At 35.5% G+C, this 24,856-nt stretch overlaps 1 protein-coding gene and 11 non-coding genes across 12 annotated transcripts; 11 read left to right on the top strand and 1 right to left on the bottom strand.

Moving 5' to 3' along the window:
* The first annotated feature begins 3,019 nt into the window (after window positions 1-3,019).
* On the top strand, window positions 3,020-3,093 carry Trnan-guu (transfer RNA asparagine (anticodon GUU)). The gene has a single exon. It is a non-coding gene; the product is annotated as a tRNA-Asn (tRNA).
* A 5,854-nt stretch (window positions 3,094-8,947) lies between these two features.
* On the bottom strand, window positions 8,948-19,868 carry LOC144439156 (sucrase-isomaltase, intestinal-like). The gene is made up of 7 exons (XM_078128427.1): window positions 19,803-19,868; window positions 11,875-11,931; window positions 11,488-11,618; window positions 10,629-10,717; window positions 9,876-9,925; window positions 9,412-9,567; window positions 8,948-9,010 (listed from the first exon to the last, which is right to left on the bottom strand). Exons 1-7 carry the CDS (start codon window positions 19,866-19,868, stop codon window positions 8,948-8,950), a joined length of 612 nt encoding a protein of 203 aa, XP_077984553.1.
* On the top strand, window positions 14,619-14,691 carry Trnaa-agc (transfer RNA alanine (anticodon AGC)). The gene has a single exon. It is a non-coding gene; the product is annotated as a tRNA-Ala (tRNA).
* Window positions 15,158-15,231, top strand: Trnan-guu (transfer RNA asparagine (anticodon GUU)). The gene has a single exon. It is a non-coding gene; the product is annotated as a tRNA-Asn (tRNA).
* Window positions 16,192-16,264, top strand: Trnaa-agc (transfer RNA alanine (anticodon AGC)). Its single transcript has one exon. It is a non-coding gene; the product is annotated as a tRNA-Ala (tRNA).
* On the top strand, window positions 16,741-16,814 carry Trnan-guu (transfer RNA asparagine (anticodon GUU)). The gene has a single exon. It is a non-coding gene; the product is annotated as a tRNA-Asn (tRNA).
* On the top strand, window positions 17,722-17,795 carry Trnan-guu (transfer RNA asparagine (anticodon GUU)). The gene has a single exon. It is a non-coding gene; the product is annotated as a tRNA-Asn (tRNA).
* Window positions 18,422-18,494, top strand: Trnaa-agc (transfer RNA alanine (anticodon AGC)). Its single transcript has one exon. It is a non-coding gene; the product is annotated as a tRNA-Ala (tRNA).
* On the top strand, window positions 18,952-19,025 carry Trnan-guu (transfer RNA asparagine (anticodon GUU)). The gene has a single exon. It is a non-coding gene; the product is annotated as a tRNA-Asn (tRNA).
* A 2,920-nt stretch (window positions 19,869-22,788) lies between the features above and the next one.
* Window positions 22,789-22,862, top strand: Trnan-guu (transfer RNA asparagine (anticodon GUU)). The gene has a single exon. It is a non-coding gene; the product is annotated as a tRNA-Asn (tRNA).
* A 739-nt stretch (window positions 22,863-23,601) lies between these two features.
* Trnaa-agc (transfer RNA alanine (anticodon AGC)) lies at window positions 23,602-23,674 on the top strand. The gene has a single exon. It is a non-coding gene; the product is annotated as a tRNA-Ala (tRNA).
* A 534-nt stretch (window positions 23,675-24,208) lies between these two features.
* Trnan-guu (transfer RNA asparagine (anticodon GUU)) lies at window positions 24,209-24,282 on the top strand. Its single transcript has one exon. It is a non-coding gene; the product is annotated as a tRNA-Asn (tRNA).
* The last annotated feature ends 574 nt before the right edge of the window (window positions 24,283-24,856 follow it).

Here is a 24,856-nt window from a genome sequence, read left to right as displayed (position 1 = left end):
GAAATAACAGTTGTTGCAATAAGTTAAAAGAGGTTCAATAATGTGGCAATAGAGCAGAAGAAGCAGTTTAGCATCTATGTTGAAAGAGCGCAACCTGCAAAGCACGTGTAAATGCTGTTGGCATTTCTTTTTTGACGGCTGTAGTATGATGTGTAAATGAGAGTTTATTGTCAAGGTTCAAACCAAGATATTTGTAAGACACCATCTGTTCAACAGACTCACCATTAATCACAATTAAAAACAAGCACTGCATTTCGATGAAAGTCAATGGTTATCTCTTTTGTTTTGGACACATTTAGCTCCACAAAATTTGTAGTACACCACTCAGAAAAATGTGTGACTGAACTTCTATATACCTTCACAGAGTCTGCATCGTTCAGGAGAGCAAGTATGGCAGCATCATCAGAAAATTTAAAAAGTAAACTACTAGAATCAATGCTCTGACAATCATTTGTGTACATAATAAATAAAAACGGGCTTAAAAACGCAGCCTTGTGGTGCGCCAGTATTAGTGGTGAGCATAGTAGATTTTGATTCACCAACCTTAACACACTGGTGTCTATCACTAAGGAAATTATAAACCCAATGAATGATCACAGAGGGGATATCAAGCTTCAGTAATTTCTGTTTCATAATGTGACGCTGTATGGTTTTAAAAGCTGAGCTGAAATCTATAAATAAGACCCTAGCATAATTTCCCGCTGTATCTATGTGTTCTAGCACTATCTGGAGAAGACAGGCAATCGCATCATCTGTACCTTTCCTGCGTTGATAAGCAAACTGGTTTGAATCGAGTTTTGACTGAACATGAGGGAGAAGGTTAGAAAGAATCACTCTTTCTAGACATTTCATAATAAGAGAGGTAGGCGCTACCGGTCTATAGTGATTTAACTCTGTTGGGGATGGAATTTTAGGGATAGGCACGACGGTTGATGTTTTTCCATAGGGTGGGAATAATGCCTGTTCATAGAGTTAATATTCATGGGATGTTTACCAAAACTTAATCAGTTCTTGTCACTACCCTATGGGACACATGCAATAAATGTCATTTGAATTGGGCGAATCGTTTTTTAGAAAATAGTGATAAAGTCGCACCACTTTAGACAACATTTCCTGACCAGAAACTATTTTCTTTTAAAATCTTTTTGATGGCCTACCGAAAATATGCCAATAACTTATTGAAACTAAAAGCTACATTAGTAATATTTTCAGGACAGGTGCGCTTTGGAATCGCAAATGTATGTACCAAGTTAGAATAAATTTAAAGAGTGCATTCTTGAGATATAGCCTAATTACCGAAAACCATTAATTACAAAAATTGCTATTTAATATTCATGGGATGTTTACCAAAACCTAATCAGTTCTTGCCCTTACCCTACGGAACATGTGTACAAGATTTTGTTTGAATTGAGCCAGCCGTTTTTTAGATCTAGTGGAAAATAACCTTCGATATTACAAAACTTTTCTCTAGGTTTGAAGTGTGTAGACATTCAAACATTTCTGAATCGACAATTTTTTGAAGGTTATTACAGTCTCATTCAAAACGCTAAAAATTCACCATTTTTGTGCAGTCATGGTGAAATTGAAAGTCTAATTATTGCCATATTTAATGAGCAGGGTGACAAACCACTCATTATTACTGGCGAATTCTTGAAAAATCATACTTTTCAATTAAATCTAGTTGACGCTTTTAATTTATTAGAATAAAGTTGGATGGAACACCACATTCTTAATTAAATCCCATTTTAATTAAACATAGTCGACAATTTCTAATTGGCATGAAAACAAAATGCAGATGGAACTATTTAAATTACATATCTAATCAAATCGACTCTCTATGACGTGATGAAAACTACATCAATGAAAATAAAAGAAAAAAGAAAATAAATAAAAAGAAAACGATGGAACCTCCAGTTCCTCATTTTAGAAGCAATGGAAACATCGTAATTCGTCTTAAGGCTGAATTTACTGTCTATCGGACAATGTTAGACAGAGGCTGCTGTCACATGGTATATTACATAACTGTATTACTATTTCTATAGATCCAATATGCAGCAACTTTTTTTGTGTCTTTTTATTTCTATGTACAGCACAATTGTTTATTGTCAACTACAAAAAAGTTGACCTATACCCCCAACCACTGTGTTGTGTTGTTGTGTAGAGTAAATTTAAATTTCAATAAAACTGGTAAAGGTGATATATTAACATATAAATACGTTGGTTTTCAAAACTAAATGTACGAGTGAAACAATAGGTCACATGACCAAGAGTGGCATAACATGACAGTTTTGCTGTCAGTTCATATGAAATATTCTCTAAAGTAACAAAATACAAGTTTTACCAAGTGTGATAAAATGCTGCTAAACTAATTTATCGTGTACTCTTTTCTGTAATTCACGTTTGATGACAATGATGTTTATTTGTCTAGTCTTCTATTCTTCAGTCGAATCAAAGCATCTTAGCCTTTTCGTGATTGACCCCCAGAAGGAGAATTAGCTCAGCTGGTAGAGCGCTCGCTTCGCATGCTAGAGGTCCCGGGATCGAGGCCCTGATTCTCCAATATATATTTTGTATATTTTTTATCATGGCAAAACAATTTAATACAAATTTCCGATTTCAAATCATGACGTCACAAGATGATTTTTTCGATGATGATGATGATGATGATGATGATGATGATGATGATGATGAATCCACTTTTTCATCGGAGACAAAACGTGAGGAATATACTTCTGAGAAAATGAGATGAAATGAAAATAGAATGAACTTAGGACGAATCAAAGGAAAGGGTTTTTTTTAGAGGTAATTGTAGTTTAATATGATTATTTTCATTGTCATCGTCATCGTCATAAACTGGTATATTAAACCAGAAGAAAGTTTCTATCACAATTCCTCATTGTCATAGACGTCAAGTACGTCATACGTATATGTCACACATGTCATTTGTCTGGCATTAGCATATTTTATAGTGATCAACACTGTTCGAAGTGAATACTAACAATTTTGACAGTAGCAAACCGTCTCTGTGGCGCAATCGGTTAGCGCGTTCGGCTGTTAACCGAAAGGTTGGTGGTTCAAGCCCACCCAGGGACGTAGTACTTTTTTAAGGGTTTGACAGTATATGGTAATAGTCATCAAAAGACACAACCATAATAATGAAATCCCATTTTAATTAAACATAGTCGACAATTTCTAATTCGCATGAAAACAAAATGCGGATGGAACTATTTAAATTACAAATCTAATCAAATCGACTTTCTATGACGTGATGAAAACTACATCAATGAAAATAAAAGAAAAAAGAAAATAAATAAAAAGAAAACGATGGAACCTCCAGTTCCTCATTTTAGAAGCAACGGAAACGTCGTAATTAGTCTTAAGGCTGAATTTACTGTCTATCGGAAAATGTTAGAAAGAGGCTGCTGTCACATGGTATATTACATAACTGTATTACTATTTCTATAGATCCAATATGCAGTAACTTTTTTTGTGTCTTTTTATTTCTATGTACAGCACAATTGTTTATTGTCAACTACAAAAAAGTTGACCTTTACCCACCATCCACTGTGTTGTGTTGTTGTGTAGAGTAGATTTAAATTTCAATAAAACTGTTAAAGGTGTTATATTAACATATAAATACGTTGGTTTTCAAAACTAAATGTACGAGAGAAACAATAGGTCACATGACCAAGAGTGGCATAACATGATCAGTTTTGCTGTCAGTTCATATGAAATATTCTCTAAAGTAACTTAGAGTTCATATGAAATATTCTCTAAAGTTTTACCAAGTGTGATAAAATGCTGCTAAACTAATTTATCGTGTACTCTTTTCTGTCATTCATATCACGTTTGATGACAATGATGTTTATTTGTCTCGTTTTCTATTCTTCAGTCGAATCAAAGAATTTTAGCCTCCTTGATTGAACCCAAGAAGGGGAATTAGCTCAGATGGTAGAGCGCTCGCTTTGCATGCTAGAGGTACCGGGATCGATGCCCGGATTCTCCAAAATATTTTTCATGGCAATCAGCTTGCTGGGTTGACGATTTCAGTTTACGATAACAGTTACTTCATGACATTGTCACATTTTTTACACAAACGGTTCCGTAATACTAATAGTTGAGTGCTCCGCAACCTACCTTCGTCAGGAAAGAAACACGAAACAGCATTTTCATACACAGTCTCACACCAATCGCACCCTCGACCTCTGGCTTCGCACGAAGTTTGTGTGGAGCAGCAATCAGAGTGACAATCTACACGGTCCTTAGGATGTTGATATGTTGGACAGTCACCATATTGTGCTGGGTCTGTGTTGAAGAAACACCAGCTCCGAACGTTTCAGACTAAGTTCAATTCCTTTAGCATTAAACAATCAATATTCCAAATAATGGTCAAGCCAAGTGTTATGATATGGAAACCTGGCATTAATTTTCTTTGAGAATATAAAGTTGGAAACTCTCCGAGTGTTATTTTACATGTCGAACACCATCCAAGAAATACATGCGATCAAAGTTTCTGTACAAAAACTACTACAAACTCGTCGATCCTGTTGTGTTTTTTAAAGTATCTACTTTGACAACAAGAGGACACAGTTTGAAATTATTAAGGACAGATCCAGATTAGATATACGTAAATAGGTTTTTCAGTCAGCGTGTTGTAGCCATTGAGAACAGTTTACTAGAAAGGCTTTTTACTACATCATCAATTAATCATTTAAGGCATGTATTGATAATCACATCAGAGCAGAATTGGGTTTTTTAAAACTTCAATAGCTTCCTACCCCACGTAACTTCAAGGTAAATACTAAACCGTATATGAAGTCTCTTGTACGATTCCTAAGAGTACATTGAACTTGGCGTCGTCAGTTTGGACACAAAGTCAAAGTATTAATTGTTCTCAACGAGTTATTATACAAGAAAATATAATAATATCTTTCAACCCATCAGAGGCCCATGATAATCAGACATTGGAACAAACTCAACAGGCATCAATGTTAATGAACTTATTCTATGCTTTTAGAGTCCTGTTTTCATACAAACCCAAATGCTTCAATTTTAAAGGTCTAAAGTTTATCGGTTGAAGTCTTTTACCTATTCCAGCAATTTATTTCAGTCGACCCTGGTTCAGGATGGCAGTCATGTCTGTCCTTCTCCAGTATGTCTGTCGGACATTCATTGGGTTTTATCCCGTATGTGCTACCAATTACCAACAACAGGGTACATACCACTGTCTGACAGCTGTGATAGCTTGTCATCTTCCACGTCACACACTACCAAGAGTGACATGGGATTATCACGTTCACAAATATCAATACCCAGGTTTGACTCTGAGAGATATTTATAAATTCCCAACATCCCCTGCACGCATGGTTTGCGCAGCCTAACAATATGATTCATGTACAAGTTCACAGTTACTGTAGTTCATTTTGTAATTTTATCAAATTTTGGGTAAGTTGTGAATATCTGTTATTAAAAATAGCGAAAGGCGGTGAATTGTTGCCCGTAGGTCAGCTTAAACTATGAATTTGACATTTTGTGTTTACAAAATTATCAATATTCTTACTACACTGCCTGTAGAAGGAGGCGCTCATTCCCGAACAAAAACAAATCGAAAACCAGATTTAAACCAAATGCCTTCCATAAGGGAAAAGGTTTGAGATTGTCGGTCCTACAGACAATTGTTGGAATACAACAGAACATATGCAATAAGTTATTTTTTCTCATTCATTGCTATTTGCCCATTGCTGTTAGTGATCTCCTGACCAACATGTAATGTGAAGCTTTATAGAACGTTGTAGCATAGCACTCACCGTAGATTCTCAAAGCACAATACAGCCCACTGCATAGTTAATTTTACTTGTTACATTTACAGTAATTTTAAGTGTATCTGGTAAATTGCTGTCTCAAATCAATTGCTTCACATGTATAAAGCTCTTTAGACAGGAACCCTATGAGAAGTATGATTGTCTGTTCATAGAGTTAATATTCATGGGATGTTTACCGAAACCCAATCAGTTCTTGTCACTGCCATATGGAACACATGCAATAAATGAATTGGGCGAGTCGTTTTTTAGAAAATGGTGATAAAGTCGCACCACTTTAGAGAACATTTCCTGACCAGAAACTATTTTTTTTAATCTTTTTGATGGCCTACCGAAAATATGCCAATAACTTATTAAAACTATAAGCTACATTAGTAATATTTTCAGGACAGGTGCGCTTTGGTATCGCAAATGTGTGTACCAAGTTAGAATAAATTTAGAGCATGCATTCGTGAGATATAGCCTAATTACCGAAACTATTAATTACAAAAATTGCTCATTAATATCCATGGCATGTTTACCAAAACCTAATCAGTTCTTGCCCTTCCCCTACGGAACATGTGTACAAAATTTTGTTTGAATTGAGCCAGCCGTTTTGGAGAAAACGATGACACAGACAGACACACACACACACACACACACACACACACACACAGATTTCCACCCACTAAATACATCTCTTCCTTACAGAAGAAATAACGACAATATACGAAGGAACTAGAGATGAATAACAATTCGAGCCGTATTAATACATCAGATATCGGATGATACGTTTCATATACAAACAAACAAATTGACGATAAATAGTGAAAAATCAAATTTTATCGTATTTAGAGGCGCAAAAAGAAAGTAAATTTGATTGGTGATATCACATTACAAGGCAAAAGCATCAAGGAGGAGGATGTTGTCACCTTTGTGGGAATTACTTTAGACAAACATCTCTCTTGGTCCGACCACATCGAAAAGGTAAACAAGCTAATCAGAATAAAGTGTGGGATTTTGTATAGACTTAGACATATATTACCATTACACATTTTACTACTCTTGTACAACACATTCATACTCCCCCATATCAACTATGGCCTTGAGGTTTGGGGTAACACTTATTCATCACATCTAAATAGTATATTAATGTCACAGAAAATGATTGTTCGAACAGTTTTGTTTAAATCTCCAACGGATCACTCATCTCCTTTGTTTGCTCAGTTGAATATTCTAGATGTTTTTAAACTGCATAGATATTTGATAGGTTCCTTTATTTATGGCTTGATCCATCAACTATCACCACACACTTTGTATGATTATTTTGAACCTTCACACCATAACTACAATACAAGACTCTGTTCATATCAAAATATTTATCCATATTATGCCAGAACAAACTCAGGTCAGTTTTCTTTCTCCTTCTCAGGGGCAAAAATCTGGAATAGCATCCCTGTCAACATAAGATGTATCAATACGCTAAACGAATTTAAGCGATCTTATAAACAATTTCTTCTAGAAGAGTAAATTAAACCACTGTACAATTTATTGTTACCGTATGTTCTTCATAAGTACTATGAACTCCGAGGTACTATGTATTTCCTTTTGCTATATCACTTTGCTGTCAAACATTGTATATAACTATGGTAGGGGACAGGCTTGAATAGCTGTAAGCTAAATCCCGATTCCCCTATTTACCCACGAAATAGTATTTTTGTATGTGTACCTGTAATGTTCATTTGTGCTTTTGGGTAAATAAAAAATGCTATATACTATATATACTATATATATACAAACTAGATAAAGCATGGATACATACTAGAGAACGTCACACATGTAGTCGCTTTGTCCTACTGCATTTCCTTCAAATATCACCATAAATATGTTGATATCTTTGAAGAGAATATGTTCTTAACATCTTCAACTGCACAATATATAATTACCTATGTATGGGAGTAACATAATATATAAGTGGTTTATTTACCCAAGCGTATAAAATTGATTACAAAATATTGGTAACAAAACAATCAAAAGAGAGAAGGGTAAATGGGGAGTCAAGAAATAGCTTACAGCTAGTGTAGCCTGATCCCCGACATTGTATATTGCGAATGAAAACATTAAGAGGGTTCAGTCATTAAGATGACTGAAAACAAAACTGGGAGAAAAAAATATATATCACACATACATATACATATACATATACATGTACACACAAAAATCATTTTTACTACATGAAAAAGTCTAATACAATAAACGAAAAGTCTATACATCTGTAAGTTTACAATTTAATCACCTGTACTGCTCTACTAAATATTGTTTCAGAGATTTCCTAAAGATATGTAGGGAATTTTTCGATCTGATTTGAATAGGAATATATAACACCCAGGACGCCATTTTAGGGCAAAGGTCAAACCGAGTCTATTTCAAGTTTTATTATATACAATATTGTGCGTTTACTAATCTCATCAATATGAGATGATAATTGCGTAACTAGAAATCATACCAGAATAAATCTAAAGACACAGGGATATTTTTGTATACAAGTTAAACTTTGCTAGAACAAAACAACTGCAGCCCTTTACTAATACAACTGCCGACATCAGACCATGGACAAATGGAACATGTTGCAACCCGGGGAAAGTAAACAAATGAAGTGGCTTGATAATACTTGGCACAGCAGGTTGGAACAGAAGGGACTTGTATTACACACCATGGTTTGATAAAATCCGTTTTGTAGTCTCTCTATGTGTACATGGAATGCCAGGGGAACTGGAAATTTGTGAACGTGAACTATTATGTAAAGAGGCCATAAAACTGTTCTTATCAAATGATGGAATGTAATACAAGTCTCTGTACTTCCAACATGCTGTGCCAAGTGTTATTGGTCCAACTCAAATGTATACTTTCACTGTTTGTAACAGGTTCGGTTCGTCTATGGTCTGATGTCAGCAGTTGTAGTATCCAGGCACACAGCTGACATAATAGTTTAACTGTACAGCAGTTCTAGAAAAACAAACCAAAAATACACGGAACTTGTAAATTATTTGCGATACGTTTATTATTGTTATTATTCATAAGTTGTTTTCAACAGCTTGGTGACATTCTCTATACTGCATTACTACACGTATGTGAATCTATCCGTATTGCTAGATCCAGTTCACTTTGAGGTCGACATTGATGCTTGCATTCATGTTGTCGATCGTTAACTCCTGTAAAAAATGTGGAAATGAATTATTTTAAGCGAAGTCATGGGCAATATGGAGGTTTTATACATATGTATATACTATTATGTATACATAAATATACATATATTATAGTTAAAGCAACAACGATAAAGTGTGAAGTTATCATTAAAAAAATTATTTAATTCCATCCATCCATCTATCCATCCATCCATCCTTTCATCCATCTATATGTTTGTCTATCACCCTGTATATCTCTAGATCGATCGATTGATCTGTCTGTCTGTCTGTCTGTCTGTCTGTCTGTCTGTTTGTTCAATGTTACGTCTGTATTACTGACTCATAGACTCCCATACGCCTCTAAGTCATTGGCAAGTGCAATGTCTCCCTCAGTCAGATGTATCATTGCTTTGTGCATACAACTGTACCTTAGTTTGCGTATTATAGGTATAGTCATAATGTTTTCCTCCATTTACTGTAACTGATGATACAGGGTTGTCCACTCCAAACACACGTGCTGTACCCCATACCAATGTGTCTACACCTCGGTACCCATCATATTCGATAATGCAATCAAATTCTCCCTAAAAGACAATGGTTTTCAAAAACATGTATAACAAAATATACTATTAAAATATTGCGACGTGAAATTGTTCTTCCATTAGTAACACAGACCTATAAGCCTATGGTTTAATAATTCGTTTTAAATTGGGAAATAGTGAAACTGACAATAGCTACATACATATACAACGTTAGATTTGACATATCTTTATAATGAACTCGCGACGTGATAGATATCGGAATGATGAGTTATGTCCGAGTTGGGGGCGACATTACAGTGTTCTGGATCTTGCAATATCTTGGATCGTAAGCACAGTGAGTTGTATTTTACCTTATTTGCGTGGAACTGAGCCATGTAATATTCACCATTTTCATATGTATCTGCAGTGATAAAATCATAGTTCGGAAACAATAAAATATGTACATAATAACATGTAGAGGAGGGGGAATGGGCTCCACACATGGATAAAATTCAACCAGGCTGTATGGTAGTTAGGTTAGAGATACCCAACTATGTGGTTGTGGTCAACTTTGATTGTAAATATTTATGTTACATTAAATACCTGGCGAACGTTACCTGTTTTTAGCAGTAACTGAATAGATGTCTCTGGAAATGATGGCCAGAGTCTGTACAGAAGAATGTAACTAGTTACGGTTCGTACACTATAAATCATAATCTTTGGTCATAATAATGTGTGAATTGTACTGTGACATCCAGGTGTACATGATTTCTATTATAATGGACTTGGTTTGTAATTGAGAATATATGTCGGATACCGTCCTATGTACATAATATATGTAACTTCACTGACATATTACCATCACCAACTTATTAAGACTAGGATCTTACAATTACTAGAACAGAATCTATTCATTTCTGAATCACTTGAGTACATCTTGAATTTCAATGTTGTTATCTCTCCCCCTGAAGTTGAAATATTCAATCTCTATAAAGAGACATACGATAGTAATATCGAAGTCAAGTGCTTATGTATTAGAAGAACAATTTCTTTGCATAGAAAAGGAAATTACTACGGTGACCTAACAGTTTTCTAGAAAATAATTAAAATGTGTTACAATATACCTATACTCTCTCCATCATCCCAGAAAATCTCGCCAAATGCTTCATCAGTATCGTCAAGTGCAACTATCATTCCTAGGGGCAGGGAACGGCTGTGAAAAGATGTATAAAAGTGTATAGGAACAGTGATCTTGACTGGTTACATACAGAGTATTCGATTTCTTGTTATATTATCGCCACAACCATTACATAAAGTGTTATTGCGACTAAAACTGCAAACAGTACCCCTTCTTGGTTCTTGTGTTCCTCGGATACTTACGTGTAACAATACTCCTTCCTGCTTCTTGTGTTGCTAGGATACTTACATGTAACAATACTCCTTCCTGCTTCTTGTGTTGCTAGGATACGTATGTGTAACAATACTCCTTCCTGGTTCTTGTGTTGCTAGGATACTTACATGTAACAATACTCCTTCCTGGTTCTTGTGTTGCTAGGATACTTACGTGTAAACAGTACTCCTTCCTGGTTCTTGTGTTGCTAGGATACTTACGTGTAACAATACTCTTTTCTGGTTCTTGTGTTGCTAGGATACTTACGTGTAAACAGTACTTCTTCCTGGTTCTTGTGTTGCTAGGATACTTATGTAAACAGTACTCCTTCCTGGTTCTTGTGTTGCTAGGATACTTACGTGTAACAATACTCTTTTCTGGTTCTTGTGTTGCTAGGATACTTACGTGTAAACAGTACTCCTTCCTGGTTCTTGTGTTGCTAGGATACTTATGTGTAAACAGTACTTCTTCCTGGTTCTTGTGTTGCTAGGATACTTATATGTAAACAGTACTTCTTCCTGGTTCTTGTGTTGCTAGGATACTTACGTGTAAACAGTACTTCTTCCTGTTTCTTGTGTTGATAGGATACTTACGTGTAAACAGTACTCCTTCCTGGTTCTTGCGTTGGTAGGATATATCCTCCACGTACATGTAATGGCATATAATTCATGGGAGCATTTAGTGTAGCCTGGCTGCCAATATTTGATGGTGATACTTCTTCACCCTGTCAGATAAAACAATTTACGGTATGTGATTATTATCTATGTCTGTCTTGTTGTCTGATTGCCTGTCTGTCTGACTATATGTTTATTATTGACGTCATCTGCATAATTTATGATATTTCATCATTCATGACGTACTCATTTATTTAGAAACATTTATTCAGAAAACTTGGATTTACAACGCGTCGTGTTTTTATTTTGTAGTCAATCTCTTCTAACTTTATGTAATGCGTTATATAAGCAGGGATATCCACTTACCGTGTAGTAATCATACCATCTTGCATTGGGAAAATATACATCAACGGAAGTTTCTCCCTGTGACAATAAAAATAGTCAAAAGTCTTTTGAGTATCAAGTTACTATTACTTATTCTTCAGTTTATTTCGATAATTTACAAGAAAAAGTTCACTCAACAAAACCCTGGCTGCTTGTGGATGAGGTTTAGGTATTTATTTTTACCTCCCGTAAGGGTACGGGAGGTATTAAAAGGGGAATGTCTGTGTGTGTGTGTGTGTGTGTGTGTGTGTGTGTGTGTGTGCATAATTAATTATTTTTGGTAATTAGGCTATATCTTAAGAATACATACTTCAAATTCAACATAATTTAGTACATACGTTAATCATAAGAAAACACATATGTCCTATCAAGTTTGTTGACGAACCATACAGTGTTAATGAATAATTTGCATAATTAATGATTTTCGGTAATTAGGCTATATCTTAAGAATACATACTTCAATTCCAATATAATTCAGTACACACGTTAACCATAACAGTCGCATATGTCCTGTAAAGCCTGTTGGTGTACCTTTCAGTGTTAATGAATAATTTGCATAATTAATGATTCTTGGTAATTAGGCTATATCTTACGATTACATGCTTCAATTTCAATACAATTCAGTACATACATTAACCATAACAAATTGTGTATGTCCTATAAAGTTAGTTGATGTACCTTACAGTGTTAATGAATAATTTGCATAATTAATGATTTTCGGTAATTAGGCTATATCTTAAGACTGCATTAAGCAGTATCATACACTCTTACATACATTAACCTAAGAAAGCACGCTTGTCCAAAAAAACAAAGCCTGTTACCATAGTTTCCTTTAGTTCAATGAGTTATTTGCATAATTAGTGATTCCCCTACGGGAGGCATTCAGTTTAAATCTGGTGGATTTTTAATCCATAAAACAATTTCATCATGATGGCTTCCTTCTTCAAAAATCAATGTGAAAGAAAATTACAAAGTGTGTGTTTGTTAACTCAATACATTGCAAAATGCTAACAAAAATGTGTAAACAGTTTGTTATTGTGCGTACAATAACAAAGATTTTACACATTTATTAATGTTTTGTAATTTATTAAGAAGGACTTGGCATATGTTGTTTCAAATTGATTTTTAAAATAGGAAGCCATGATAAAATTGTTTTTTGAGGAATTAAAAAGCCAAAATGAATATCCAGTCTTCGTCCATATGGTAACTTTAAGCATGTACGTACGTATTATCAGTTTTATGACGTTAGATACAACCGTAAACATAGAAGGTACATGTAAGTACGGGTACACGCTCAGAACAGATGTTACCGAACTTGCATTGGGTACACAAGCAAGACACTCTTGTATGAAAAAATGACCAAATGTAAATTATGATTGTTCTAGCTCAGATCTGTTAAAGGCCTCTGAGGTTCTATGTTGTTTTCACTCACACAAGGTACCGCAGAAAATTGAAAAACAAAAATAAAGTATTAGTATATATATATATTTGATTGATAATGACCTGATGTGCAAGCTATTAAACATTGCTGCCATGACAACTATCCTACCTCGTCCAGCACAGGCGAAATGAGTAACCCTGGTCCCCATAGAAACTGTCTGTCAATGGTATGGGTGTTAACATCGGTGATGAATCTGAGATAATAACATTCGATACAATCTATTAGATCTAGTGGAAAATAACCTTCGATATTACAAAACTTTTCTCTAGGTTTGAAGTGTGTAGACATTCAAACATTTCTGAATCGACAATTTTTTGAAGGTTATTACAGTCTCATTCAAAACGCTAAAAATGCACCATTTTTGTGCAGTCATGGTGAAATTGAAAGTCTAATTAATGCCATATTTAATGAGCAGGGTGACAAACCACTCATTATTACTGGCAAATTCTTGAAAAATCATACTTTTCAATTAAATCTAGTTGACGCTTTTAATTTATTAGAATAAAGTTGGATGGAACACCACATTCTTAATTAAATCCCATTTTAATTAAACGTAGTCGACAATTTCTAATTGGCATGAAAACAAAATGCAGATGGAACTATTTAAATTACATATCTAATCAAATCGACGCTCTATGACGTGATGAAAACTACATCAATGAAAATAAAAGAAAAAAGAAAATAAATAAAAAGAAAACGATGGAACCTCCAGTTCCTCATTTTAGAAGCAATGGAAACATCGTAATTCGTCTTAAGGCTGAATTTACTGTCTATCGGACAATGTTAGACAGAGGCTGCTGTCACATGGTATATTACATAACTGTATTACTATTTCTATAGATCCAATATGCAGCAACTTTTTTTTGTGTCTTTTTATTTCTATGTACAGCACAATTGTTTATTGTCAACTGCAAAAAAGTTGACCTTTACCCCCCAACCACTGTGTTGTGTTGTTGTGTAGAGTAGATTTAAATTTCAATAAAACTGTTAAAGGTGTTATATTAACATATAAATACGTTGGTTTTCAAAACTAAATGTACGAGTGAAACAATAGGTCACATGACCAAGAGTGGCATAACATGACAGTTTTGCTGTCAGTTCATATGAAATATTCTCTAAAGTAACAAAATACAAGTTTTACCAATATGATAAAATGCTGCTAAACTAATTTGTCGTGTACTCTTTTCTGTCATTCACGTTTGATGACAATGATGTTTATTTGTCTAGTCTTCTATTCTTCAGTCGAATCAAAGAATTTTAGCATTTTAGTGATTGAACCCAAGAAGGAGAATTAGCTCAGCTGGTAGAGCGCTCGCTTAGCATGCTAGAGGCCCCGGGATCGAGACCCGGATTGTCCAATATATATTTTGTATATTTTTTATCATGGCAAAACAATTTAATACAAATATCCGATTTCAAATCATGACGTCACAAGATGAGTTTTTCGATGATGATGATGATGATGATGATGATGATGATGATGATGATGATGAATCCACTTTTTCATCGGTGACAAAGCGTGAGGAATATACTTCTGAGAAAATGAGATGAAATGAAAATAGAATGAACTTAGGACGAATCAAAGAAAAGGTTTCTTTTTTAGAGGTAATTGTAGTTTAATATGATTATTTTCATTGTCATCGTCATCGTCATGAACTGGTATATTAAACCAGAAGAAAGTTTCTATCACAATTCCTCATTGTCATAGACGTCAAGTACGTCATACGTATATATGTCACACATGTCATTTGTCTGGCATTAGCATATTTTATAGTGATCAACATTGTTCGAAGTGAATACCAACAATTTTGACAGTAGCAAACCGTCTCTGTGGCGCAATCGGTTAGCGCGTTCGGCTGTTAACCGAAAGGTTGGTGGTTCAAGCTCACCCAGGGACGTAGTACTTTTTTAATGGTTTGACAGTATATGGTAATAGTCATCAAAAGACACAACCATAATAATTAGAAATTTAATTTTAAGACATAAAATCAGCAAACAATCTTATAAGTATGGTAGTCTGCTGTCATTGCGTATATGAAATATTGCCTAAAACAACAAAATTCCACTTTTACCTAATTACATGCAATGTAATGTTGCTAAACTAATTTTATCATCACAAACGTTAGTTAGTTAAAAGTTAATTTCATCAATCAATCTGAGCATGGTGGATCCCCTCTACCAGACCTGCCACGACTGCGAGGAGGCTAGGAGCCCCCTGACACCCGCTCAAAACACATACACCACCTTCGGCTTGACGTTGTCGCCTTTTTTCAGTACCAAGCAATTTCCCGTCAAAATGTTTGGAAGGAAATTCCTTTCTTTCTTGGATTTTTGTCCCATGTTAAAATTATGCTACCAAATGATCACATTTACTTCCTAAATTCATAGAATTGGGGTGTCCGTTACGGTATTGTTTCACACTTACCTTGTGGTCAAGGTGGTTAAACTGATTTATTTTTCAATTTTTCTTTAAGTTACAGCAGCGACATCTTTATACCGAAATGGTTTTAACGAGCAACTTATTAAAGAGAACTGAACACAGATTTGATGATGCTGTACTGTTAATTATACAAGCGAACTAGCTCCTCCTTACAAAAGGTAGTTTCTGATGCGCTGTAGACGCCTTGCCCAGAAGTCTTAAAAAGAAAATGTTACCATTATTCCTCGTTGTCACACAAAGCAAATGCTTCGTACCAGTTTACTGGTCGACACTGCTAATAATGTTGACAATGTCGTTCCTGACATGTCGTCTTTGTGGCGCAATCGGCTGTGTGTCATTCATGGTTGAGATTTACTTGTATTTTTCTGTTCTTCTTTCGAGTAGAGGAATTGTATCGGTTTCAATTTTAAAGCATGGAGGGGAATTAGCTCAGATGGTAGAGCGCTCGCTTAGCATGCGAGAGGTACCGGGATCGATACCCGGATTCTCCAATATATTTTTAATGGAAATCAATAGTTTTAATAACGCAAATCTACGATTTCAAAGCATTACGTCACGAGCAAATCTTTCCTCAGCCACCTTATGACAAACACATGGCAAGAATATATAGCAATATATTCTGAGAAAATGAGATGAAATGAAAATGAAATGTACACAATATGCTGATACTAGACAAAAAACGTATTTTCTTTTGAGAATAAGGTAAAACCTAAAGCTTTCTGTTGGTCCAATGGTCTGTTGGTCCATGACGAGGACGATGCAACTGTATTAAACTACAACCAACTAACTAACTTACTTACTTATTAACTAACTGACTGACTGACTGACTGACTGACTGCACATGTCTGTCTGACTGACTGACTGACTGACTAACTAACTAACTAACTAACTGACTAATTAACTATACTGATCAATACTGGTCGAGATCAATGCCGATAATTTTGACAATGCCACTCTGGGACAAGTCGTCTCTGTGGCGCAATCGGTTAGCGCGTTCGGCTGTTAACCGAAAGGTTGGTGGTTCAAGCCCACCCAGGGACGTAGTATATTTTTTGTTTGACTCTATCTGACAATATTTATCAATAGACAAATGCGAACACAATAATTGGACATTTAAGACTTATTTTCAAATGAGGTCTTAATATTATAATGTAAACAAAGAATATAATAGCAAATGATATCTTGATAAGTAAACATGACAGTCGAGTCCTGCTGTCAGTGTCAGTGTTCATAGTATGAAATATTGTCACGAGCAACAAAATCCGTTTTTTCTCCCAATGCAATATAATGTTACCAAACTAATTTATTGTGCATTCTTTTGTGTCATTCCCGTTTGAGATTTACTTGTATTTTTCTGCTCTTCTTTCGAATCGAGGAAGTGTATCTGTTTTACTTCTAAAGGAAAAAGGGGAATTAGCTCACATGGTAGAGCACTCGCTTAGCATGCGGTACTGGGATCGATGCCCGGATTCTCCAATATATATTTTGTATATATCGTATATTTTTTATCACGGAAAACAATTTAATACAAATTTACAATTTCAAAGAGTGACGTCACGAGACAATTTTTCCTCCATGGATCCACTTTTTCATTTGTGACAAAACATGTGACAAGGATATAATTATGAGAAAATGAGATTAAATGAAAATAGAATGTCATTTAGGACGAATCAAAGAAAAACTTTTTTTAGACGCAATTGTAATTTAATATAATTATTTTCAGCCATCGTCATGAACTGTACATGTTATATCAAACCAGAAGAAAGTTTCTATCACAATTCCTCATTGTCATACACGTCATGTATGCACATGTCAAATACGTCATACACGTCATACATACATGTCATGTTATACACATCATACGTACATTTGTCTGTCATCACCATATATCGTATAGTGATCAACACTGTTCGAAGTGAATGCCAGTAATTTTGACAATGAACAAGCCGTCTCTGTGGCGCAATCGGTTAGCGCGTTCGGCTGTTAACCGAAAGGTTGGTGGTTCAAGCCCACCCAGGGACGTAGTACTTTTTTTGTTTGACAGTATCTGGCAATAGTCGTCAAAAGACACAAACACAATTACATGTCGTCTGTGTGGCGCAATCGGCTGTTAACCTAAAGTCTCAACTCACCCAGGGACGGAGTGGATTTTGTTTGCTTGACACTCACTCACTATTGGACAATAGTCATCAAAACACACAAACACAATAATTGAAAATATTGAAAACTTAGATTTATATTTCAGTTTCAAACAGTATACAGCAAACTATCGTATTATCTTATTAGTATTAGGAAATATATAAACCTGTAATGACTCTGCGAAAGATAGAGATTTGTCTGAATATGTACAAATATTTACTGAATATGATACAAAACTGCTTACCCAAATCAAAGCACGTGTTTGATTCATCAGTTGTTGGCACATTGCACCTTTCTTAAATATTATTTAAGGTAATAGTTACGTTTAAAACATAAAGAAATACATGGTAAGGGTTATTGAGGGAGTCATAAATTCAGGAACCTCGAAGCAGAGAGAATTGTGGGTAAGACTATTGCACAATGTGTCATTCATGTTTGAGATTTACTTCTATTGTTCTACTCTTCTTTAGAATCGAGGAATTGTATCGGTTTTAATTTTAAAGCAAGAAGGGGAATTAGCTCAGATGGTAGAGCGCTCGCTTAGCATGCGAGAGGTACCGGGATCGATGCCCGGATTCTCCAATATATACATCGTATATTTTTTATCACGGAAAACAATTTAATAAAAATTTACGATTTCAAAGCACGACGTCACAAGACAATTTTTCCTCTTTGGATCCACTTTTTTCATTTGTGACAAAACATGTGACAAGGATATAATTATGAAAAAAAATGAGATGAAATGTGAATAGAATGTCATAGAAAGTCATTAAGGACGAATGAAAGAAACATTTTTTTTAGATGTAATTTTAATTTAATGTAATTATTTTCATTGTCATCGTCCCGAACTGGTATATTAAACCAGAAGAAAGTTTATATCACAAACGTGATACGTACATGTCAAATACATCATACACATCATACGTACATGTCACACATGCCAAACACATCACACGTATATCTGTCTGTCATCAGCATATATCGTATAGTGATCAACACTTTTCGAAGAGAATACCAATAATTTTGACAGTAACAAGTCGTCTCTGTGGCGCAATCGGTTAGCGCGTTCGGCTGTTAACCGAAAGGTTGGTGGTTCAAGCCCACCCAGGGACGTAGTACTTTTTTTCTGGTTTGACAGTATCTGGCAATAATCATCAAAAGACACAAACACAATAATTAGAAATTTAATTTAAGACATAAAATCAGCAAACAATCTTAAAAGTAAATATGGTAGTCTGCTGTCATTGCGTATATGAAATATTGCCTAAAACAACAAAATTCCACTTTTACCGAATCACATGCAATATAATGTTGCTAAACTAATTTTATCATCACAAACGTGTTAGTTAGTTCGTTAGTTAGTTAGTTAGTTAAAAGTTAATTTCATCAATCAATAGTGCAATTAAATATCATAGATTTCCATTATATCAACAACTGACATCTACCTTCATCTGGGCATGATGGATCTACTCTACCAGACCTGCCACGGCTGCGAGGAGGCTAGGAGCCCTGGACAACCGGTCAAAACACATACACCACCTTCGGCTTGACGTTGTCGCCTTTTTTCAGTACCAAGCAATTTCCCGTCAAAACGTTTGGAGGGAAATTCCTTTTTTTCTTGGATTTTTGTCCCATGTTAAAATTATGCTACAAAATGATCACATTTACTTCCTAAATTCATAGAATTGGAGTCTCCGTTACGGTATTGTTTCACACGTACCTGGTAGTCAAGGTGGTTAACTGATTTATTTTTCAATTTTTCGTTAAGTTACAGCAGCGACATCTTTATAGCGAAATGGTTTTGACGAGTAACTTATTAAAGAGAGAACTGAACACAGATCTGATGATGATGCTGTACAGTTATACAAGCGAACTCTAGCTCCTCCTTACAAAAGGTAGTTTCTGATGCGCTGCAGACGCCTTGCCCAGAAGTCTTAAAAAGAAATCTGTTACCATTATTCCTCGTTGTCACACAAAGCAAATGCTTCGTACCAGTTTACTGGTCAGCACTGCTAATAATTTTGACAATGTCATTCCTGATATGTCGTCTTTGTGGCGTAATCGGCTGAAGGTTCAACTCACCCAGGAACCGAGTGGGCTTTTTGCTTGACAATATTGGACAATAGTCATCAAAACAAATAATTGGAAATATTGAAAACTTCGATTTATATTTCAATTTACAACAGTATACAGCAAACTACCTTATTAGTATTAGGAAATTTAATGCACCTGTAATGACTCTGAGAAATATATATATTTCTCTGAAAATTTACAAATATTTACTGAATATGGTAAAAACTGCTTACCCAAATCAAAGTACGTGTTTAATTTAGTTGCTGACACATTGTTTTGCGTACCTTTGCTAAATATTATTTAAAGTTGTAAGGTAATAGTTATGTTTAAAACATAAAGAAATACATGGTAAGGGTTATTGAGGGAGTCATAAATCCAGGAACCTCGGAGCAGAGAGAATTGTGGGTAAGACTATTGCACAATGTGTCATTCATGTTTGAGATTTACTTCTATTGTTCTACTCATCTTTAGAATCGCGGAATTGTATCGGTTTTAATTCAGATTGTAGAGCGCTCGCTTAGCATGCGAGAGGTACCGGGATCGATGCCCGGATTCTCCAATATATACAATATATACCGCCCACCAAAATCTAAGAAAAATACAAGTACGACGAAAGAATTTCTAGAGGAATTTGCCACGCTACTAGAAACTGTCACTTCATCGCCTGGACATCTGTTAATCGCTGGCGACTTTAATTTCCATTTGAATGACCCGAATTCACGCGATGCTGCTAATTTTAATGATTTACTAAATGCCAAATATCTTCAGCAGCATGTAACTAAACCAACCCACACGCATGGACACATACTTGATCTGCTTATAACGCGGTCGTCTGATCGCATACTGAATTGTATTGATACTACTGACATCCTTGTATCCGATCACAGTCTTGTCCAGTTCAATGTCAATGTTACCAAACCACCGAACGCAAAGGTAACCCGCGCCGGTCGCAACTTCCGATCCATTGATCGAGCAGTATTAAAGTCAAGGCTATCTACATCTCTCTCTAATTTTCCACGGAACGTAGATGTGAACAAGCTGTGTGATTTATATGATGTTACTACGACTAAGATTTTCGACGAGTTAGCGCCAGTAAGCGTCAAAACTTTCACCGCGAAACCAAGAGCCCCATGGTATAATGAAGAATTGCTAACATTGAGGAGAATAGTCCGACAATATGAGCGAAATTGGCGTAGCAAAAAATTAGCTGTTCACCGGGAGATGTTTGTGGCAAAGAGATTACAATATAATCATCGCGTGGATGAAATTAAAACCGAGTATCATCGCTCGCGCATTGATGCCGCGGACACAAAGGGACTATTTACCATCATCGATGAACTTACCGGATCGAAGAAAGCCATTTCCAAGATTACACCAACTGACGTACCTTTCAGTGAACTTAATTAGCAATACGTTTTTGAATTGTTTCCAGCATAAGGTAGAAAGGCTTAGGGGAGGCCTTACGCCTGTAATTGATGATAGTGTTCCTTCATCTCCAACACCCATTGACGAAATCATATCCTCACACAGTCTAGACAACATGTTATATGCAGATGATACCGGAATCTACGCTGTATGCAATACACCAAATGACGTTAAATTAGACCTTGAACTATGCATTGAAGATTTACGGCAATGGATGAGATCTAACATGTTGATCCTTAATGATGATAAGACAGAGATTATACATTTTTCTTCGCGGTTTATAGACAAAGTTAAACTCGACAGTCTCAAAATCGGATCCTCAGAAATTTGTCCAACTATGTCGGCCAAAAATCTTGGTGTCATGTTAGATTCGGATGGTTGCATGACAAGTCAAGTAAATAACATCTGCAAATCAGCATACTTCGCATTATACAGGATTGGCAAAATCCGTTGCTTGATCGACGTTCCAACAACGGAGAAGTTAATACACGCGTTTGTCACATCGCGACTAGATTATTGCAATACTATGCTATACGGAATCAACAACTACCAACTTCAAAAGATACAATCTGTACAGAACGCCGCTGCACGACTCATTACCGGTACAAAGAAATTCGATCACATAACACCTGTTCTACGTAATTTACATTGGCTGCCTGTTGAGAAACGAATTCAATTCAAGATTATTCTCCTGACATATAAAATTATCTCCGGCAAATGTCCAGATTATCTAATGCTCACTAATAGACATCATAGTTCCTAGGCGCACACTTCGTTCATCGGAAGGATTACTTTTATCAAGACACGACACCAACACAACAACCAAAAACTATGGTTTCCGCGCCTTTTCCATCGCAGCACCGATCCTATGGAATGAACTACCTTTTAAAATCACTCCTAATTGTTCTATTGAATCTTTTAAACGCACCCTGAAAACCCATCTTTTTAAAGTTCATTATGGAGTGTAAGATTTTAATTTTTCTCTCTCCGCTTTGTATATGGCATTTTAATTATTTTTTCCCCATATTTTTTTTTTTTGGGGGGGGGGGCATGACGCATTGTAGTACTTTATTGTATGACATTTTTTTAGTATTTTATTAATCGGTACCTTTTATATGCAATCTTTTTCGTTATGTAAAGAGCACTGAGACGTAGTGTAGTGCGCTTTTTTTAAAAAGAAATTAAATGATAAAAATAATAATATGTACATGTCAAATACGTCATACACATCATACGTACATGTCAAATACGTCATACACGTCATACGTACATGTCAAATACGTCATACACATCATATATTTGTCTGTCATCAGCATATATCGTATAGTGATCAACACTGTTCGAAGTGAATGCCAGTAATTTTGACAATGAACAAGCCGTCTCTGTGGCGCAATCGGTTAGCGCGTTCGGCTGTTAACCGAAAGGTTGGTGGTTCAAGCCCACCCAGGGACGTAGTACTTTTTTGGGTTTGACAGTATCTGGCAATAGTCATCAAAAGACACAAACACAATAATTAGAAACTTAATATTTTAAAACATAAAATCAGCAAACAATCTTATTAGTAAATATAGCAGTCTGCTGTCACTGCGTATGAAAAATTCCAGTTTTACAAAATTACATGCAATTCAATGTAATGTTGCTAAACTAATTTTATCATCAGCAGAAGTTATTTATTTATTTATCTATTTATTTATTTATTTAGTTAGTTAGTTAGTTAGTTAGTTAGTTAGTTAGTTAGTTAGTTAGTAAGTTCGTTCGTTCGTTCTTTCGATCGTTAGTTCGAAGTTAATTTCTTCAATCAATAGTGCAATGATGAATCCACTCTACCAGACCTGCCACTACTGTGAGGAGGCTAGAAGACTCAGGGGAACCAGTCGTGGCACACCTTCGGCGTTGTCGCTTTTTTGGGGTCATGACCTCATTCCTAGCTAGATAAAGATGGCTGTCAGTCGTCTAAATATTGGAAGTCTCTGATATTTATATGTTATTGCATTGATGAATGATGAAGTCAATGTTTGTTTGGAATTGTAGTAATTTTTCGAAAATATTCTTTTCATGTATTTGTGTTGGATTCATGTTTTGTATTTATTTATTTATTTATTTATTTATTTATTTATTTATTTATTTATTTATTTATTTATTTATTTATTTATTTATTTTTCAATTCTTCTTTCTGATTTTAAAGCATGGAGGGGAATTAGCTCACATGGTAGAGCGCTCGCTTAGCATGCGAGAGGTACCGGGATCGATACCCGGATTCTCCAATACAAGCGTTACTTTTTGAGGAAATAACATGAGAAAATCTTGCTTCAACAGTTCACTTCATTAATAATGAAAACGTCACTTACTGACTGCTCAAGGTGCCATATGAATAACAGTTATTCAATTACACAAAACATGATATTTAAAGGATACCCCATTTAATTCATGTGTGCAAAAGTAGTTCCTACGACATCTATGGAGCATTAATATCCCAGGCCATGTTTTGGTAATTTGACAATCATTTACTTTGCTACCTTCGCTACCATCCGCTTCGTAGCGAAGGCGAAAAATAAAAACAATTTGAGAAAATCAGATGAAGTGTTTTAGAGAGGTGATTAGTTAGCTGGTGTCGTTTAGTATTGTTTCATTTCCATTGGTATGAACTCGTATATATTGAACCAACAGAAAGTTTTTTACCATGATGTTATTCCTCAATGTTATATGTGTAAAACAAATACGTCTTTTCTTGTCTGGCATCAACATACTGATCAACACTGTTCGAAATCAATACCAGTAATTTTGACAATGAACATGTGGTCTCTGTGGCGCAATCGGTTAGCGCGTTCGGCTGTTAACCGAAAGGTTGGTGGTTCAAGCCCACCCAGGGACGTACATACATTTTTGTTGACCCGTACAACATAATGACACATTACAAATTGTGGATGGTGAAACCCATTCCAAGTAACCAGCCGACCTAATTATAATTAACGATAATAAGTATACATAACTGTTAACTGTATTATTATGACTAACATCAGTCAGCGAGATTCAACCATCGAATTAAGGCGCCATTCCTACCTTCTGCTGAGCGTTGGTACATGGTGGAGGCATGTGCTCTACATAGGAACCCTCTAGTTGATAAGTAACAACAGTGACCCAACTTAAATTATAGCTCAATTGCCGATAAGACTTTCTTTATATGCAATGCCAAGGTTGCTTCAAGGTAACGATTCCATAATGACATTTCACAAACACTAAGCCACTCTTCAAATTTCTGGCATAAAGAAATTACTAAGAATTTTGTAAAGTTAATATACTCACTCGTGCATGAGAGGTCTGACAACGGTGGAACCGTTGACGTGGTTTTCATGGAAGAGGGTGTATAAATAGGGAATCAATGTATAGCGAACGTGAAGTATTTGACGAACATCAGCTGCAAAACTGGCATCCCAGGCTGCGGGGTC

The sequence above is a fragment of the Glandiceps talaboti genome, chromosome 8 (assembly GCF_964340395.1).
Source record: "Glandiceps talaboti chromosome 8, keGlaTala1.1, whole genome shotgun sequence".
Classification (NCBI taxonomy): domain Eukaryota; kingdom Metazoa; phylum Hemichordata; class Enteropneusta; family Spengelidae; genus Glandiceps; species Glandiceps talaboti.
This window is presented reverse-complemented; position numbering and strand designations above follow the sequence as displayed.